Source organism: Plecotus auritus (genome assembly GCF_963455305.1).
Source record: "Plecotus auritus genome assembly, chromosome: 4".
NCBI lineage: Eukaryota > Metazoa > Chordata > Mammalia > Chiroptera > Vespertilionidae > Plecotus > Plecotus auritus.
Window position 1 is genome coordinate 41172811 of NC_137775.1, and position 19413 is coordinate 41192223.

The 19413-nt window shown below is 45.3% G+C and overlaps 1 protein-coding gene across 2 annotated transcripts in view; it reads right to left on the reverse strand.

Moving 5' to 3' along the window:
- The window catches only part of SOBP (sine oculis binding protein homolog), a 156939-nt gene that overhangs the window by 69925 nt on the left and 67601 nt on the right, over positions 1–19413 (reverse strand). Inside the window, exon 5 of one of the 2 annotated variants that reach the window (XM_080664241.1) lies at positions 926–1021. The exons of the other annotated variant lie outside the window; for it this stretch is intronic. Coding sequence (XP_080520367.1) covers positions 926–1021 — 96 coding nt within the window. The remainder of the gene's footprint in view (positions 1–925; positions 1022–19413) is intronic. 2 annotated transcript variants of the gene reach the window in all.

Genomic DNA, 19413 nt, shown 5'->3' on the forward strand with positions numbered 1-19413 from the left:
GGCATCCTCATTCTCTTTCAGCGTTTTCATTTAGTGGGAGCAAATGTGTTGCTTTAATGCAATTGAAAAGAAAAGAACATTTTGGGACAACATAGCTCGATCCCTCATAAAGCTTCATTTTCCAAAGCAGTATGTGAATCTCTAAATAAATGACAATTCATTCTCTGTTTACTTTAGGTAAACAGAAAACGCATTGCGTAGTACTCATTTTCAAAAGCTAATCAAGAACATTAGGTCCCAACAGATTCATTTAATAGAAATATAATAGGCATTCCTGCTTGCTTTTCATCTTGTCTCGCTGTAAATGCTAAAATGAACAGCAAATTAACCCTGCGTTGGAACGGAGTCCCTGTCACAGCTGATATCCTCTCTCTCACGACTTGTAAACATCCCCGCATCCTGTCGCTGCTTTGACTTCTGCTTAGGAGAGACGAAAGTGCCTGATTGAGTTTGGCAAGAGGCTGTAGGAATACTTGAATGCTAAAGGGAGTACTGCATGTCAACCCTGCTATCTTTCCTAGCAGAACAAAATATTACCACGTCGTCTCCTAAAATAGTGTACAATTAGGAAGTAGGAGGAGGGTGGGGGTGGGACTGTTTTTTCCCAAGCTCCATGTAATCAACTGCATTTCTCTATATTTTTAACTTTACTAGCCATTCTCCAAACGGCTGCTTACAAACTACTATACAAAACAAGCTAACAAAGACAGGGCCATCCAAGCTCTATAATCAGATATAAAAGATTTGCAAACAACTTGAGATCTTATAATTAATATTCAGTGATATCAGAATTAGCATTTAGAACTCTATACAGAAAAAACTATAATACTTCATAAATTATGTAATAATGAACAAACCCTTTCAAAAACTGTTTTCACTGTGCTAAAGTAACATTCTAGACTTGTTGTAAGTATATTATTCTTACAAGTAGTTCGCAGTTATTCTTGAAGGCAAGCCTTGGAGTTTCCTTAGCATAGTGCTGCTGGGGGAAATTTTCAGCATGTCCATCTTCATCTCTAGCCTGAAGGGAAATATAATGGCCTATTTAGGGACTTACAAATAATGGAAGAAAAAAAAAGCTAAAAGCATAACAGCTCAGATCATTAAACAAACGGGAATCCAGAAATAACAACATCATTAAGAAGTTTGTTTAAACACGCAGTATGCCTTTTAGATATCAAAATTTGGGCTTTATTTTTCTTTACATAGTTTAGTTTAAACATGCAAATTCCTTGTGGTGCAATATTTAACATTTTTAAATATTAAGCAAACAACATAAAATAATTTTGTTGGAAATTGCCACCACTTCAGTCTTTCAGTGACTTTGGTTGTACGTTTAGGATTATCTGACATACATATGTGTTTAAACTTTTTGGCATGCTTAAGCAATCTCTAGATAATGCACTTTAAAAAAATTCTGATAGCAAGGCCATAAGAAAAGCAATTTGCATAGTTATATTTTGCATTGTAATACTATTTGAGATAAACTGATTCCCCTCGATTTTTAAATAAAAATCCGAAAGGAGCAATGATCTCGTAAGAACAATGATTCTTCAATCAAGTGCAGTAAAAAATAGATTTAATTAAGAAGCTGCATTAAAAGTTACTGGTTATTTTGATCTACGCTGTTAATTAAGAAAGCTGAAGTGTACATGGAGACATGAACAGAACCCATCAGCAATACCGCTTGCATACAGTCTTCTCTTTCTAATCTCCACCGGTTGCTGGTTTGGAGTTGGAGAGAAGAGAGAGGTAGGTGAAAGGAGGCGTGTCTGCAGCACACTCATTAAATCACTCATTTGGGTGACACTTGCACTCCGCTCTGCTCTCATCTCATCGTAGCCCTAACTGCTCTCTCCTTCCTGGCCTCCTGAAATTCACAGCTGAGCTGTCTCCCTCACATATGGCTTGCATATAATTATGCAAATTCCATTTTGCACTGCATTAAAATGATGAGCTCCTGGCTCCCTGCCAGCTGGTTTTTAAAAGCCCAAGTGAAGTAGGAAAGAGGAGAGAAACACAGGGAGAGCTGCACAGGAAGCAGCAGGTAGTTCTGTCTGCTGTCTCTTTAGATAAAATGTATGTCTGGCACCAAGGGAGCAGCTGAGAACTACCTGTTGTGATGTATGGATGGAGGTGGAGGAAACAATGAGCGCGCGTCTGAGGCACAGGGATGACAGCGCCCATGGGTTGTTTCTCCCCTAATGGAGTGAAATCTTCCCCCTGACAAGTGTCACTCAGAGCTCCTGGGCTGGACGGGGATTGTCTTTCTAGAAAGGGATCTGTATTTGGTGCAATCGAGAATGGGTAGCTTGTTTTTAATAAAGGCTTCTGCTACTTATGGCAGGGTGGGAACTAGATTCTATTTGGAAGTGGCATGTCATAGGCGGTAATATGTGGGTTTCGAGAAGTTTGTGAGGGGGAGAGATGGCTGTTTTGGTTTCATTTTTGAGGTTGATCAATATCGCTGGGATTCAGTGCCTTTGTATGGTACCCCACCACCACCACCACCACCACCACCCAATCAGAGTAAAATAAAAACACAGTTAAAAGATTGGACTACATGTGACAGAGAAACCAGTGGTGTTCCTTCTCACTGCATCAGTACTAGTCCGCAGCTCCATGAGGGTTTCACATCACCTTAAAGGGGGCCCGTGTTAATGTGGAGTGTATACAAAAAGGCAGGTGTAAGAAGGTAGTAAAATGCTGACGGGCAGGACAATGTCAGATTCTTCATAGCGGAAATGTAAGCCACTCTGAGAGGCACAGGTCTTTTGAAGGCAGGGGCATCTTTTTTATCTTTCTTACTCTGCCCAGTGCCTTATTTTCAGTCGATACTTAACAAACATTTAGGTGATGGGAAAAAACCCCATACAAGGATTGTAACTAGACCCTACCATAAACAACTCTGTAGAAAATGCCACCTCAAAATATGCCAAGCTTGGTGGGAGGTTTATTATATTCCTGATGCACTGGAATACATATGCTTGGAAACATACTTTGCAGATAGTTTACAAGGGCTACTATTTACATATGTACATCTACACTCAATATATATGTATCTTGTGTATAAATATTCATAAGGTGGGATATGTTTATTATGCATGTACTATCTATACACATTCATACACACCAGATGCCTGGGGATATTTTCAACATTAGTGGGAAAAATACATTCATTCCACTTATATGTAAGGTGCTCACAGGGCTTTTATGTGTTTTAAAGGAAGGAAACAAATCTAAGGCTTGAATGTGCTTCCTCAAAAAGGCTATGGGTTTCATATAAAGCCTCATGATCTGGAGGTTAAGTAAAGCAGCAGTGTAAGAGACACAAGAGGGGGTTTGGGGTGGTGGAAGTGGAGACAGAATGCCAGAAACTTGCTTCTTTATTGAGACTTGTATCTGCCTCTGCAGCAAACTCCCAGGGCCCTGGGCATGGTCTGCGTCTGACGATCAACCTGATTCCAGGGCCCAGGGAATGCCACTGGCCGTGTTTCCACTGCGTGCCAGAGATGGAAAGCGCACAGCATGCAGGGAGACAGGCATGACCACCCACGTGGGTGTGCACACACACACTCATACACCTGTCTCCAAAGTGGCTCCCTTTGCATCCTGAAGAATTTTAAGGTAAAATTTTCTATTATTCTTACCTGGCTAAAGTAAAATAATCTCATGCGTGTATGGCAGTAGTTCTCTATACTGGCTGCATGTTAGAATCATCTGGGCTGATTGTTTTTCTAACATATTGGTCCCTGACCTCCCCTCACCTTTCCAAGATCCTGATTTAATTGGTCCAGAGTGTTTTTTTTGTTTTGTTTTTTGTGTGTGTGTGTGTGTGTGTGTGTGTGTGTGTGTTTTAATAAAAAGCTCCCAGGTGATGGTAATGTTCAGGCGGGGCTGAGAACCACTGATCTAAGGAGAGTGCCGACGGGTATCAGGAGGAGGTTCTTGGCAGAGTTTTCAGAACATTCTCTAACCACATTGGAGTAACCTGCTCGCAACACTAGGAGGAGATAGGATGTGGCCCTGAGGTGGGTCTTACCCTAAAGATTCAAGAAATGACTTGACTAGCTACTTGTGGGCAAAAAATTATCTTTAGTTTCTGGTGTAACAAATAATCTTAGAAGAACTACTAGACACTTCCTAAGAGGCCTTCCTGGGCCTCTCGAACCAAGTCCCGTATCTCCACTCTGCCCTCTCTTGGACGAGGCACAGGTGCCCCCTTCCGCTGCATGGTGGGGTGTTTGCCTCTTTTACTAAACCGGGAGCTCCCTGAGGGGAGGATGGTGGAGCTACGGCTGGGTACGCAGTAAGTGCTCTGTAGGTGTGGGTTCCATCATCATTCCACAGCAGCAACTTGGTGACAATGATAGACAAAATCTGAGGGAACTTCCTCACCCTCCATGTCAAATCATGTTAGAACATTTTAGAACCTCTTATACAGGGAAGCCAGGGCCTTCTTCTACATCTGTCCCATTTGGGCTGGCAGACAATAAGATCTGCCAGGTGTGGGGAGGACAGAGAGAGCTGATGACCCCTTCAGGGAGGGGTGTTTGAGCCCTGAAGATGCTCAGAATCAGCAGTCATGGTAATAGTATAAAGCAGGCCGATGTTCAGCTAGTCTTATTAGTGTTCTTAAACTCTACGGACGATGCCTTCTCTAATTGCCTGTCTCAGGCAGATTACCCTACTGCCAGCTCTTGGGAATCCACTGGGCCAGGAGACCTGTGTTGATGGAATGACCCATTCTAACATAAGTAATGTCCAGCTAGTCATATGAACTAACTCTCTCCATGTGTCTTATTCTCAACAGCCTTATCCTAACATATTAGGACTTGTATGCCAACCATGGGAAAAAGCAAATGGGAAACTATCGTTTTGTGTTTGACTACAAATGTGATTGTCAGACCAAAGGTGCATTTTTGCTCTATTATTCTAAGACGTCTTTACTTCTGCCATCAAATAGAAGTAAAAATTAAAAGTCTTCAATTAAACTGCAAGGAGATTTCCCCATCTTGCTGACAGCCATTCATCCATTCTCATGCTGTGCCTAGCGTTTGAATAAATACTAGGTTAGGTGAGCAACTTGGACAAATTGCCTCTCTACTTCAAAAATCCCTGGCTTAAACAAACTTTGTCTTCATCCCTCTTTCCCTGTGAATCATCACTAATTCACTTTTTTATTTTGATTCTTTCCCACAACAATCTTTAGTGCTCTTTCAAAGAATCTACTTCTTCCTTGGGCCAAAGTCTGGGTGCCATGTGCATATTCAAGCAAGAGCAACATTCTTTCTTCTCGGGAAGACTCCTCTAGACAATGCGGGACCTTCTAAACACAGCTCCACCCACCCACCCCAGAAAAGTGAGCTGTTTCTGACTCAAGGAAAAGGGGAACACCATTGCCATTTCAGTCTAACGGTCATCCGGCTGCAGAGTTGCCACCTCCCTGCGGTGAACAGGAGTTTGCACCTCTGTGTCGTCGTGATTCCAGAATTTCTTTTGGAAACAAGGAGAGGTTCTGGCTGGCAGGAGAGCTGGGCGGGCGCTGCAGAGCCTCCAGGCTCAGGCTTCCAAGGCTGCAGCAGATGCGGCTCATGGCAGCTCACACATGTGGTGTCGCTCCCAGACTTGGGAGCATCAAAAATAGTGCATCTCAGCGTCGCGGGAATAAGTTTAGAGATGACTAGTTGTGGGGCGGGGGGATATTACACTTTATAAATAACTTTTTGAACCAGAAGTAATAGAATTTCTTTTTCAAAATTCAAGATAAAAGCAGGGGGAATACCACTTCTGGAAACTCTTAGAATTGCGTTATGATATCCCATGTCTGGCCTATCCTTCCCTGGTCAAATGCCCAGTTTGCACATTCTCTTGAGGAGGCTCAGAGAGGGATACACGGCAGCTGTCAGGTGCAGCCTTTCAGTGTGTTGTGAATGTGACATAGGTCAGCCCATTTCCTCTGCCCCTCAATGACGTTCCCTGGGCTGGAATAGCATGCGGAGGCCTGCAGAGTAGCTCAGTGCCCACGTGAGTCACTGCCCAGTTATTCTCATCTTGGTGGCCCAACTCCTCATGACTAATGTCCCAGTTCACTTCAACTGCGTTCCTGTCCTTTACCTCATTTTCTGAGGATAAAACCAGATTCCACCTCTCTTCCTCACTTCTGGAAAATTCATATGTGTCCTTCAAGCCTTAGTTCAGACTGCAGCGCCTCTAGGAAGCCATTCAAGACCCCTTCCTCCTGTGCCCCTGTCCCTGTCTATAACCATTCCATCCATCACACTATCTTAGGACCATCTATGTTTGCCTTCCCCGGGAACCTGTGAGGTCCGTGAGTGCAGAAACTGGGTTCTACTCAGCTGCAAATCTCTAGAGCCTCATCTAGTTCCTGGCATATTATAAGGGCCCCTTAAATGATGAGTGAATGAATGAATGGGTTCCTATCCTTTAACCCTAGCAAGTAGACATTCTGCCTTGCACTCCAGTCACCAAAACTAAGTGTTCTGCCCCCTGAACCTCAGGAGCTGTTTTCATACCTGAGTCTCAGCAGGCCTCTGCCAGGGCTCTCTGATCACACCTGCCTCACAGCTGCATCTGCACTGACTATCCCATGCGCTTCAGCCCAACACCTGTCCTTCCCACTTGGTTACCTCCACAGGTCTTAGCGTCACTGCAGATATTGTCCTCAAGTCAATAATAGGCCAATAATCCTTTGTCCCACCTGTTTCTCTCCTCTGCTTCCCCCTAGGGCCTAACCTGACCTTTGCCTAATAAAGGTTAATCTAACCTCTGCTTTTTGTCTCATCCCCGAAAGTCCATTCCTAGATTAACCAATCTGGTGCCTTGCTCCCTGTATCTCACCTGGTAATAGTGTCCCAGTCAGTCTGGGTCTCCTGGGGTAACTCATCCTGGTTGTGACTCATGTCTGATCTGCCCTGCCAGACTGGACACTGCTTGAGGGCAGAGACCATGCATTATGGATGAAGCCCCATGCCCAGCAGAGCACACCGCATAACAAACAATCCTGTAAATACGTGTTAAATGGGTTCCTTAACCCTTTGCTCCTCTGGAAGCCAAGGTGCTCAAAAGTGTTTTGTTTCTCTCCCTGTGAACTGCCTACTTCTACAATGAATACTTCTTAATTATGAATTGTTTCTATGCAAATATCCAGGTGGCTGCACAGATCGCAGAGTTGTAGGGCTCAGGGACAGGACTGGGTGTGCACGCAGCGTGGGTAAAGGCCTTTCTCCTGGACAGAGGACTCCCACCCAACATCGGGTTCCCTACTCTGGAGGTACCCCAGGCACCCAGACACACGAACGTGTGGACCCAGGCATCTGCTCAGTTCACGTTGCTGCTAATCTTTGCATCAAGAGGCCTTGCCCACCTTTTCATTAGCTCGTCACTGAAGACTGACTATGGGATTCCTGCAGTGGTGCTGTTTTACTCTGTAACAAAATGTTTTGAATGTCCATTCTGCATGGGGAGCCAGGGAGAAGCTGTTTCCCCAGTGATGTTCTTTCTCCATCCTCCTCGCCCAGCAGGCAGAGGGGCTCTCCACACCCCTTCAGGCTCCTCTGACAGCTCACACATCTCTGATGGATGGCAAGGACTGATTGGCTGCAGCTATTTTTTTCACTCCCTGCAAACCTTTATATATATCATAAATTTTTAATATCCAAGTTGGTGTCTTCAAAGAATAATGGCAACAACTATGCAACATGAAGATAATGGGAATCGAGTCATGTTTACGGCCTCCATGAGCATCGCCTTAAACGATGTCAGGTCGGAGCCACTGGCGCTGTGAGCCTGTGGGACTGCAGGCTGATCTGGGGCCTGATGAATGGCTGCCCTCACTCAGGGGCCCTAATGGACTGCATGACAGTTACGGCAGCAGATTCCACAGCAGCCTGAATTACAGCTACCTCGCGAACTAAAATCCATCATGCTCCTCCCAGCACATTCCAGCTGTGTCTGGAATCATCAAAGCCATTGCTAAGCGGGTCTGAAAATCCTTGTTTTTGCTTCTCATTTTTCCTAATCTATTTTCTCCTCTATTAGACAGGTGACCCTTCTGGATTTATCTGGCACTGCTTTGTCAGGTCAGCCGAGTGTCTTTGTTCGGGAAGAACTGTTTTGTTTTCCAAGGGTCCACAGGTAAGGCCCAGCAGCCAGAGCACGCAGCCCAGTTCCTTTCTCTTCTCTGTGAAAGCCATGCACACGGCCATCACATCCCAGGCAGCTCCTGATTATCCCAGGACCCTTGATCCATGGTGGATTATCCAGGCTACTCGACTACGCCCATTCCCCCACCTCCTGCCTCCGTCCACCGCTTGCCTTTTGCTTTTTTTTTTCTATTTATTTGCATCTATTACCCAGGGACCCATGAGAGAAACAAAAGGCAAGGAAACACAGATGATTCCATTTTGCTACTGGCTGGTGCCTATAAAATGCTCTAATAATTGGCCTAATCTAGGCATTTCAGGTGGTCCTTTTGTTCCTGTTCCCTGAAATCACGAGGCAGAAGGGACTGGACTCATGTCAGTGTGTACAGGCCTCGTGATGGACCTGAGAAATTAGAGATGATGTGAAACAGGCAGGGGCTGCAAGGCTAGGGAAGAACCCATCTGCAAGGCTAGGGAAGGATCCAGATGTCATGGAGGCAATTTATTACCCACAGGAAGTCTCCCCCAAGTAACCTGGCCTCACATGGGAATAAGAAACACACTAGAACCAGATGAAGAAACTGCTCTGGATATTTTCAGGAATTCAGAGTAACAGCTCACATTCCTACAGCTCCTATGTATACATCAGACACCGTTCTAAATGCTGTATATGTTTCAACCCCTTTAACGCTCACCCATACATATACCAAAACCAAAATCAAAATTGATGAGGTAGGTACTAGCCTCCATTTGCATATGAGGAAATTGGACCTCAGAAGAGAGACTGTGTAATTTATGCAAAGTCACACAGCTAATAAGTAGTGGAACCAGGATTCAAACTCGGGTTGTCTGCCTCCAGAGTCCTCACTCTAAACCCTGCTAGTGGTAAGAATGATAAATAAAATAAATGTGGAATAACTTGAAAATACTAATGTCATTCATTTTAAAATGTGTTATTAATTAAGGGAGGTTTCATAATTCCTTGGTTTTAGCATTCCAAGAGTGAATACAGCAAGGAAATGGAGAAAGGAGGGTATTTAATGACAAATAAAACTGAAGAAGGCAGGGTGGTCTGCGAGGACCTAGGAAAAGAGAGGCCAGAGAGAGCATGAGTCAGAAGGTCCCTAGCATGGCCTAAGGGAGATGGTACTTCAAAATTTATAAAGTTAATTCATAAAACAAACCAGCCTCTTTAACCTGATTCTTATTAAATAACCCTCGGATATCTGAGCCCATCAATTCCAGAAGGACATACTTACACAGCTCACTCAACAAGTCAGACCCTTTATCACCACGTCCTTGGTGAATTCCTAATAGCATTGTCAATATTGTATCATTTTTATTGATACCACAGATGATGCTGTACAGACTATAAGGGATGCCTATGTGTCTTAGCTCATCGAGTCTTGGCTCTCTGGTATATAAATGGGGACTGTGGCTTTGGTTAACATGACTCAGTTCATTGAAGCTATGGAGACCCTTGGTAATAAACTGATGACACTGTGGGCTTGCCTAGCTGGACAGTGGGGGTATGCGGATCCAGAGGCCAGTTCACCAGCCTCTGCTCAATACCGCTACCTCCTCCACTCCTAGAAATAGAGACAGAGCAGCAGTGATGCAACCTGATCAGGCCAGTGAGACTTGGGTCACAGTCTTTCTGGGAGAGTTAGCCTGCTCTGTGTCCCAATCACCCTTCATCATGACCTGCCACATCATACACCTACAGGTCTTGGCAAAGGGGAGACAGACATTGGAACATGGGAGCGGATGTGCACGAATCGGTGCACAACTCACACCACTACGTATAGAAGAAATGACTCAAAGGGCATACCCCACTGATGATGGCCATGGACAGCTGTGAGTCACAGACTGAAACAGGGGGTATCCCCGAATTAGCTTCTAATTCTGAGGTCAAGGACTATAAGCTCTGAATTAGCTGCAATCCTTTTCAAAGACCATGATGTCACAATTGTTATCTGTAAGAAAGGTTCCCTACTCTGCCCAACTTAGCTTTCTTTGCTCCCACCAGCAACTACAGAAATGCCATAAACAGGTTCTGGATACAACAGTGTTGCCTACATTCTCTCTGGATGTTTCATATACTAAACTTCAGTCCACCCCATCTCTGGGTGCCATCAACCTACAGAGCGGGCTTACAGATGCCTCAACTTGCTCTCAGTAATCCCCCTGCACTCCTGTCACTGGTTCCCCACCAGCTCCAGTTTGAGCCACTTCCACACCATCCCCAGCTCTGGACTTTCACCCTTACTCTTGCCCTGCCCTGGGACCTCTGACCTGTACACTTGGCCTAGCTGGAGCTTGCTGTCCCTCACTGACATCACTTTGGACCGGCCACCCTAGTCCTCCACTCTGGATGCCACAAGAGGGTCACTGCTCTGGCCTGGGACAGTTTTATAGTCAACATCCTATAATGGTGCCCATATACAATTTATCTTAAAGGTAAGATTTTTTCTGTAAGAAATGGAAGTAAGAATTATGCAATGTCTGTAAAGATCTAAAGTTGGCCTGAACATGAACAAGAAAGACCAGTACTAGGAGTAAAATCCTGACTGTTAGTGTGCACTGTCCACACGAGTGTCCTGACCAACGCGGAGTGAGGCTGTGATTGATGCCAGAGGAAGAAGGCAAAGGAGAAAGACAGAGAGAGACACATCTGTTCCCCCTGCCCCTGGGTGAGGGGGGATGTGCCTCTGAACAGGATGGTCTTCCTGACAGCCTCAATGACAATCCATGTGCACCTGACCTGTTAACAGGGGCTTCAAGGAACAAAGTCTAAATTGCCTAAACTCAGGACCAATCAGCCTGTCTGAGGAGCCAAGTGCAAAGATAGCAGCAAAGGGGCATCAGAAATAACAACCTCTGCTTAAATGGCTCTCTCCGGAGTCTTAATTTTAAATCCCAGCCATTCTGCAGATGATGAATGGAGGTAATAAAAGGTGGGAGTGTGGCGTGTTTAAATAGAGGATAATCGCTCAAGCAGAATTTGGTGTTGAGAGAAGTCGTCTGTCGAAGCCAACAGCTGAGTATCGGTTTAAGGTCCATCTTTAGATGATAACCTCATCTAAAAGTTCTCCTCTGTCTCGTTATTATCATTGTTATCACTATTATTATTACATTTCCAGGAGGTATACATATTATAGAATGGAAACCCAGGCGACAAAAAACAAAATGTGACCTGAGTTTCCACATCATCTCGCTTTCTGGTGTAACTGGGAACAAGGTGTGGTTTTTCCCTGCACAGTGAGCAGCCCCGCCCCTCCGATTTGCTCCAAATTTGAGTCATCACCTCATTGGCTTTACTGAAGATTTAATATTTGTTTGAACGCATACAGTATTTTCTGACCACAAGGTATCAGTGGACACATAGCCTTCCTCACCCAGTCTTTCTGGTTACCAAAATTCCCAATGGAGTCCTTTTCCTCTGCACCCCGCTATCTCACTGCCCAGTGCAGTTCTAGCTACGAGCTACTTGGGAGCCACCCTGGAAGGAGGTTCTCGGACCACAGACTGGACCCGACTGGAGAGACTATCGCCACTTCCAGAAACTTCCAACTCAATGACTGCCTCACAGAGCTGTCACCCAGAGGGAAGAGAACTCAGTATAGAAGTCCCTTGACGTAACATAACGTTAAAGCTCTCCACATCTTTCCAGGTCTGTACTACCATTCCCACCTCCATTTCGCCAGCAAGGAATCTGAAGTGTAGGGGAGTTAAGTAACTTGTCCAAAGCTAAAGAGCTTATAAATGAATGGCAAAGCTGGGCTCTGATCACACGTGTGGTGACACCAGGCACAGGCTCAACCCCCACCCCACACTGGCTCTTCCACTGTGGCACCGTCAGCAGAAGCCGCTTGGCTGACCATGAGCCACAGGAACCATAGAGATTGCTAGAAGGCAGAGAAAGAAGTCATGGCTCATTGTCCCTGTGGGTTCCAGGACCCCCTGCAGATACCAAAACCTGCAGATGCTCAAGTCCCTTATATAAAATGGCGTGGTATTTGCATATAAACTACACACCTCCTCCCATGTGCTTTAGACCAGCTCTAGGTTACTTATCATATCTGATACTGTACATGTTATGTAAATGGCTGTTATACTGTGTTTATTAGGCAATAATGACAAGAGGAAAGCCTCCACATGTTCTCTACCTAGTACACATTAACAACTACATAACTCTTTTCCCCCAAATTTTCAATTCTCAGGTGAATTGTTAGATGTGAAAGTGCAGACACGGAGGTCCCTGTAATTTAGCCAAGGTTTTACTGTTGGTTACCTTCATTACTATCCATGCCATCTCCCTTTATTCTTTATTTTCCAGCTACGGATGTAACCACGTGTCAACTTCCTTTCTCATGGAGTAACAGAGGACACCCATGTTGCTTGCCAATTGAAGTGCTCAGCAAGGTTTGGGCACGCACACACTGTGACCCAGGCTCTTTCCAAGCTGAACGGCAGAACCAGACAGGTGCAGACCAGATAAGGGGGCGGCGGGGCGGGGGGGGGGGGGCATTTCCGAACAATCTAGCACTGTACTTGGCTCACCATTTTCAGCACATGTGCAAATGAGTGCATATGATATTTTTATTCGAAAGGCTAGGGCTTTTTTAAAAAACTAAGTGTTGCAGCATCTATTACATCCTTGTTGGTTTTAGCATGCAGTTCAAAACTGTTGCCTTTGAGTTTTATTGTTTTTATTGTATTTGTCCCCATTTCTGACACATCATCTCTCCTTCACAGCCTTTAGGACTCAGAGTCACCGGGCAATCTCTTCTCCATAAATGAGAATCCCCTCCCTCAGTCACCTGTGCATTCACAGACAGCTTTCTCCTATTTTAAAGATTTATTTCATCTTAAATCGTCCTCCCTATGAGAAACGTTTTTGTCTCTATTTCTCCCCACCCCTTGCTCTATCACAGGAAGCTGCTCTACAGGTGTCACACGCGCTTCTTCATACTATGTCCTGCCCGCCTGTGCTCCAGGACCCCAGGTCTACAAATATATAATCAAAATAAAATCGTATTAGCTTAGATTAGCGTCTGTGGCGGCAATTCCTCTAAATGATACAGATAAGGCAGTATCTGTAATGTCTGTCGTGTTTCGAGGTAAAAATGAAAAATGACAGCTTTGATGGAGAAGACTCCACAGAGACCAGGTGGAAGTGCACCCGTTCCTCGGCTCACAGACAGCTCTCTTTCCTGTCATGTGGTGACAGGTGTGTAATCATGTACCTTAGTCACAGTTTGTGTGAAAATAACCAATTACCGAGTGAATGAGAACCGAGCTCCGGGGTGACTGTCACCACCACTACAGAGTGATGATGTGCATCCAAAGCCAGGGCTCTAGGGGGTGCTCTGAAGGCCCCTGCCCGGCCACGGGCGCTCTCCAAGGCTCAGGAGCCAGTCCTGCTCTACAGTGAATGTGCTAAAATGCAGGCGCACTCTCCTCTGGAACGAAGATTCCAACAGGGCCAGCGTGATGGTCTGTTAGATTTCCCAGGCAACTCAATGTTCCTACCATCTCCTGTCCTGGATCTTTCCAGAACACGTCACTCCCACCTCTCTCTGAGCACCCGCTAACCCAGCTCTCTTCCTTCCCACTCAGATGTCCACATGAACACGGCAGTGTCCACCTTCCTCCTGTTCTTTCCCCTGTGGTGGACATCTCCTTCCACCACACCCACAGTGACATAGGACAATGCTGAAACCCCAGAGCACTGCCATTCCCAGGGTACCCTCACAGGCAAAGAATTCCCCGGGTCTACGGGGCAGGAGAGGTGGCGTCGCTCACAGAGCCGCACAGTGCTCTCTGTTGTAGATATAGTCAAGAGCCGTGAACCTTTAGCATTCATGAAAAATGTAAGCACACACACACACATCACACTTTCTATTGGCCCAAAGGTCATTTGTTCACATGTTGGGGAGAATGCCTGCAAATAATAGAAATGAGGTCCATGTAGAGAGTTGAGATAATTACTTATTTGCAACAGATGGATTCGAATAGCACTGTGATTGCATGTAGGTGACCTTCATCAAAAACAGACCAATCACCCTAACCGGTTTGGCTTAGTGGATAGAGCGTTGGCCTGTGAACTCAAGGGTCCCAAGTTCGATTCCAGTCAAGGGCATGTACCTTGGTTGCGAGCACATCCCCAGTAGTGGATGTAGTGGATGTGCAGGAGGCAGCTGATCGATGTTTCTCTCTCATCGATGTTTCTAACTCTCTATCCCTCTCCCTTCCTCTCTGTAAAAATCAATAAAATATATTAAAAAACAAACAAACAAAAACCAGACCAACCGCTCTTGTCCATGGGACATACCCTGTTGCAGGGCTCGTGGGTAGAGGAGCCCTACCTCCCAGACTGGTGGCTGAAAAGTTGAAGGACAGATGAAAGGAAATTACTGCCTGTGACTTTGTTCCCCATCTGTGAAGTGGGGCTACTGCTTGCTACCCATACTTGGTTGAATGAGCGTGGTTGTACATGCCACATAACACTGATGACCTAGCTCAAGAAAAGTCTGAGCTAGATGTCCACTGATATCTTTTGGTCAGAAATACCGTATGCTTTCAAACAAATATTAAATCTTCAGTAAAGCCAAAGGAGGCGATGATTCAAATTTTAGGCAGCAAACATCTAAGTAAAAAAAACAACTCTAAAAATCTCTTGGTGGGTTACATAGGCCTAGGATACAAGGAGATTCAAGACAGATTCCAAGAGGTGAGTGAAAAACACAATTCCTCTATATCATTCACTTCTTTTTTTCTTATCCTGGAAGACTTATCTACACAGACCAGACCAATGTTACTTTCCAGCAAAAAGGCTTGGCACGCTATGCTTTGCCTGAGATGAAGGACAATAAACATTTAAGGGGAAGGAAAAAAAATTAGCTGGTTTGGCTCGTGTCATTAATATAACTGATGAGTTTTTAACCACAGTCTTGTCATCCTCATTAGCATAAGTGCTAATTACCCCCTCTCCTCTCCTACGGGAAGGGCAACCCAAACTCCATGCTGACCTCAACGATGGCTGGCACCCCGGGCAGGGCGGAGGAGAAAGATGAGGTGAGGGCTGTGCAAAGGTGAGTGGAAAACATTGTGACAAATGAGCTAAAAGGGGGGGCAACCATGCAGGCGGCTGCTAAAAGCAAGGACCTCCTTCCAAGGAGGGGCGGGGCCTGGTGTTGGGAGGGAGGTTCCTGCACTTATTCATGTGCTCCTGGCAGTCTTGGCAGGGGCACCTTGAGTGAAAAGCACACTACTCTGCACATATGGTGGGAAGAATCTCGTGCATCAGTTGAATGCATACTGTACTACATACGCATTCTGTTTTATCTCTAGGCCCAGCCGTGCTGCAAATGCTTGCAAATTGGGAAACCTTCTGTGCAGTAAAGATACGGACAGGAGAAGCTAGACTGTGACTTATAAGATGTGACACCAGCCAAAAAAGCCAAAGTAACGAAAAGTTAAGGCATGTGCTTCACACTCATTGCAACAAAGGCAGATCTGCGAGGTGGGGACTCACGGCCCGCATTTATTTCATGCCCCTTCATCCTGTGCTTTCAGGCCCCGGGAGTGGGCTTCCCTTCCACACACACAGGGCTCTCTGGGAACCTCTGCCGGCATCCATTGCTGCTGTATTTGGGGCAACGTTTAAAATTGATATGGAAACTTTTTCAGTGACATTCCTCAGATTTACCTCGGTAGGGGGAGTGATGGAATTGCTATTTTTGTCCTCCATTTTGTTTTGAGGTCATCAGCCCACCTCCCTGCAATGGGATGCCATTGCCCTTAGCAGGTCACTGCCATCATTTTCACTTCCTAAGGGTTTCTAAGAGCAAAATCGGATACTGCGTGGGGTTCTGAACTCCCTGCATATGTGGAACGTAAAAGGGGCAAAGGGGCAGATTATTCTGACCTTCCATCTTTGCCTGACCCCCAAATAAAGGAATGATTTTTAAAGCACCTGGCCCCTAATGAAGGAGATTGATATAAAAATCCTTTCTCGCTTCAAAGATATACCTTTCTTTTCTACTACAAGTCTTGTATGCAAGTAGGGGGAAAAGCATGAGAATGTAAAGATTTCTTTAATAAACGAAGACAATTTTTAACAGGGGTCAATGCATCAAGGCCTCTGTCACTCCTTTTCAGCCTGCTGAGAAGGGCAATGCCTCCTGTTTCACAATGAAGCAACTGAGATGTAGCCAGGTGATCCAATCAAATGTATAGAAAAATTATAATGTGGGGTCATAACAGGGCAGGATACTGGTTGCTTAGGATACAAAAGGAAAAGAGCAGAGGGAGCCCGGAGTGATGCCTCATATTGTCCCCACCATCTGCTGGCAGCTCCTTCTCATTCAAGGACACATCTCTCCCCTCCTGACCTTTCGTCTGTGCAACATCAGAGGTTGGGGAGGAGCGGCAAGCTTAATAATGCTGAAGTGTGTGTGGCTCCTCTCCTCATTTATTCTGTGTGTGGAATTCATGATATCGTTTCCATGTTATTTAGACTCACCCTCTCACAAATGTTAGGAGTGAGGGAAGTTAACCCCAAGCTGGCAGAAGTGCTGAGTTGCCTGAGGCATGCTCTGGCTCATTTCAGTCACATGTTCATTTTCAATATGGTTTTAGTTTGTCAAGTTTCTAGAAACAATGAAATACATATTTAAAAGATGGTGTTTTATATGAACTCCACAGGCAAACCTCACTGTTCAGCTTTATTCTTCTTTGTTTTGTGTTGACGGCTGCCTTCTTTTTTAAAAAATGGGTTGAGATACACAGAAACTATAGTAAAGTCAGTAACTGGAAATGAGTCTTACCATTTAACTCTATCTGTGACGATTAATGTGTGATAATTAGTGTTGCTATATCTGAAATTCTTCGATGGAGAGTACTGAACAGTATATATGAACTGAAGGGAAAGGACTATCACATACTTGGATACAGCCCCAGGCTCTTTAAATGGACCTCTTCACAAAGGTCATGAGAGAACTAGCCAGCTGAATGTAAACACTGCCCCTCCTTCCACACACCCACTCCTGGCAGAGTCTTCAGTGCCGCCCTGGTGGGCCAGGCCTCCCGGGACGAAGGCGCGCACACCATCAGCATCACAGCTCACCCTTCTATGAGCAGCGACTTTCTACACCATGTCCTTACTCAATCGAGAAATTACCCCTCAAAGTCTATATTCCTGGGCTTTCCAAGTACTGCTATTTTGTTTTGTATCATCAAAATTTTACTAACCGAGTTTGGGACTGGACTGCATTTAATACATAGTATATTCAGTCATTGACCAAGGCTCCTCCTAGAGCAGTGGTTCTCAACCTTTCTAATGCCGCGACCCTTTAATACAGTTCCTCATGTTGTGGTGACCCCCAACCATGAAATTATTTTCATTGCTACTTCTTAACTGTAATTTTGCTACTGTTATGAATCGTAATGTAAATATCTGTGTTTTCCGATGGTCTTAGGCCCTGCTAGCGGCTCTCAACCTGTGGGTCCTAGAGGAACCCATTCCAGCATTCTGACTTCATTTCACCTCAATGAAGAGAATGTCAACCATGGGGCTTATGGGGAAGAGGCGCCTAAGATCTGGTCCCTTCTCTTAAGGAGTTTCCTACCTAATTGTACTCATTAAAGGAGCGGGGAGAAATAGTGTCAGATTCTTACTGAAATGTGGACCTTGCTAGGCAAGGCAGTGAGGAAGGGGCATCCTCTTGGGCTGGAGTAGTCAGGAGGAAATGGGATTTTAGCGGAGCCACTGGAATTTTATTCATTTTTAAGGGCCTATCCTTCTTTCACAGTCACACTCAAGGAACAAGACTGCAGAGGAAGAAAGTGTGTTCTGGGTTTTGGTTATGGAGTATTAAGCCTACCATCTTTCCAGGTGCTCCCTGCTATTTCTTATCTGCTTCTAGTTGTGGCCCTTCGCTCTTTACTACATAAATAGGAAATGAATGAAAGACTTTTGATCTCCCTTGATACCTAGCACAGTATTTGACACAGGCGAATACTCAATAAATGTTGGACAGTGGACCTGAGACAGCAATCAAGGTGTCTGTCCACCACACTCCCTTCTGAGGGGCTGTGTGCCATGTTTTGTACCATGTGGTCCAGCCTTAGCTGGCTGGACCAAAAATATGCACATGATCCAAAGGCAGCCACTACACTAGGTGTCCAGCAACCCATGATATGGTCTGTTGCAAAAAGATAAACTGATTAATTCAGACTTCCTGTCTCAGGAACAAGAACTAGAATACACGGAAAGACTACAGCAGGCAATGACAGGAGCTGAACCGAAAGGTCACAGTGTTGGAGGAGCTGGTGACACCATGATGGAGGTGTGCACGCTGAAGTGATGAGGACCAGGAACTATGGGGAAGCAAAGAAATCTGGTTGACACAGAGAAAAGCACGGAGCAGACAGCCAGAGAAAATCAGAACCATGGGAGAGGAGGTGGAGAGAAGCCAAGCCCTAAAGCTGCCTTAGTTCTCACAGCTTTCTGGTTCCAATTCCTGCCCCCCCCCTTTCCTAAAAAGCCAGGCTAAAATAGACAGTAACATCTTCTGTCTTCAATTTAACTCCACTCCCTTCCCTTTCAAAAGTCTTGATGCTTGTTTTTTTTCTCTCCCATGGTGGAGAGGGGAAGTGGCCACTGCGGATGAAAGGCACCTCAAAGGGCGAGCAAGCATGAGGATTTCAGACCCACCAAGTGTCTCATCAGAAACCTCCGTTGCCTGCTGGCTCCCATGGACTGGGCACTGCATTAAACCTTAGAAAGGGAAGGCAGGAGGGTGCATGGCCTTTGTTTTGTTTTGCAGGAGAAAACAGCAGTGTGAACAAGCAGAACCAGACTGTGCATTTTCCTTCAGTACCTGAAATGGCCACTAAATGTGCAGATTAGACAAATGGCCACTAAATGCGCCGTCTGTTTGGTGAAGGGTGGAGTCGGAGTGGGTTCTATTTTTCACAGAAAATCAGCCACGGCCTTTCACCCTTCAGGGCATCTGTCATTTCTAATTTCTGAGAGTGGCAGATGTCAGGTCCCTTAGCAAGGGACAATTTTTTAAAAATCTGTTTGTACAAATAAGCTGACACCAACTGAGCCGAAAGCCACTGGGGGAAAGTACAAGGTTATGCTGGAAGCCACTGGAGAGCTTCAAGCGCCCTCACTGTATAGGGGACAGGTGGATGAGCCAGGATGCCTTCCCTCCCCAGGCTCCTTTTTCCCATT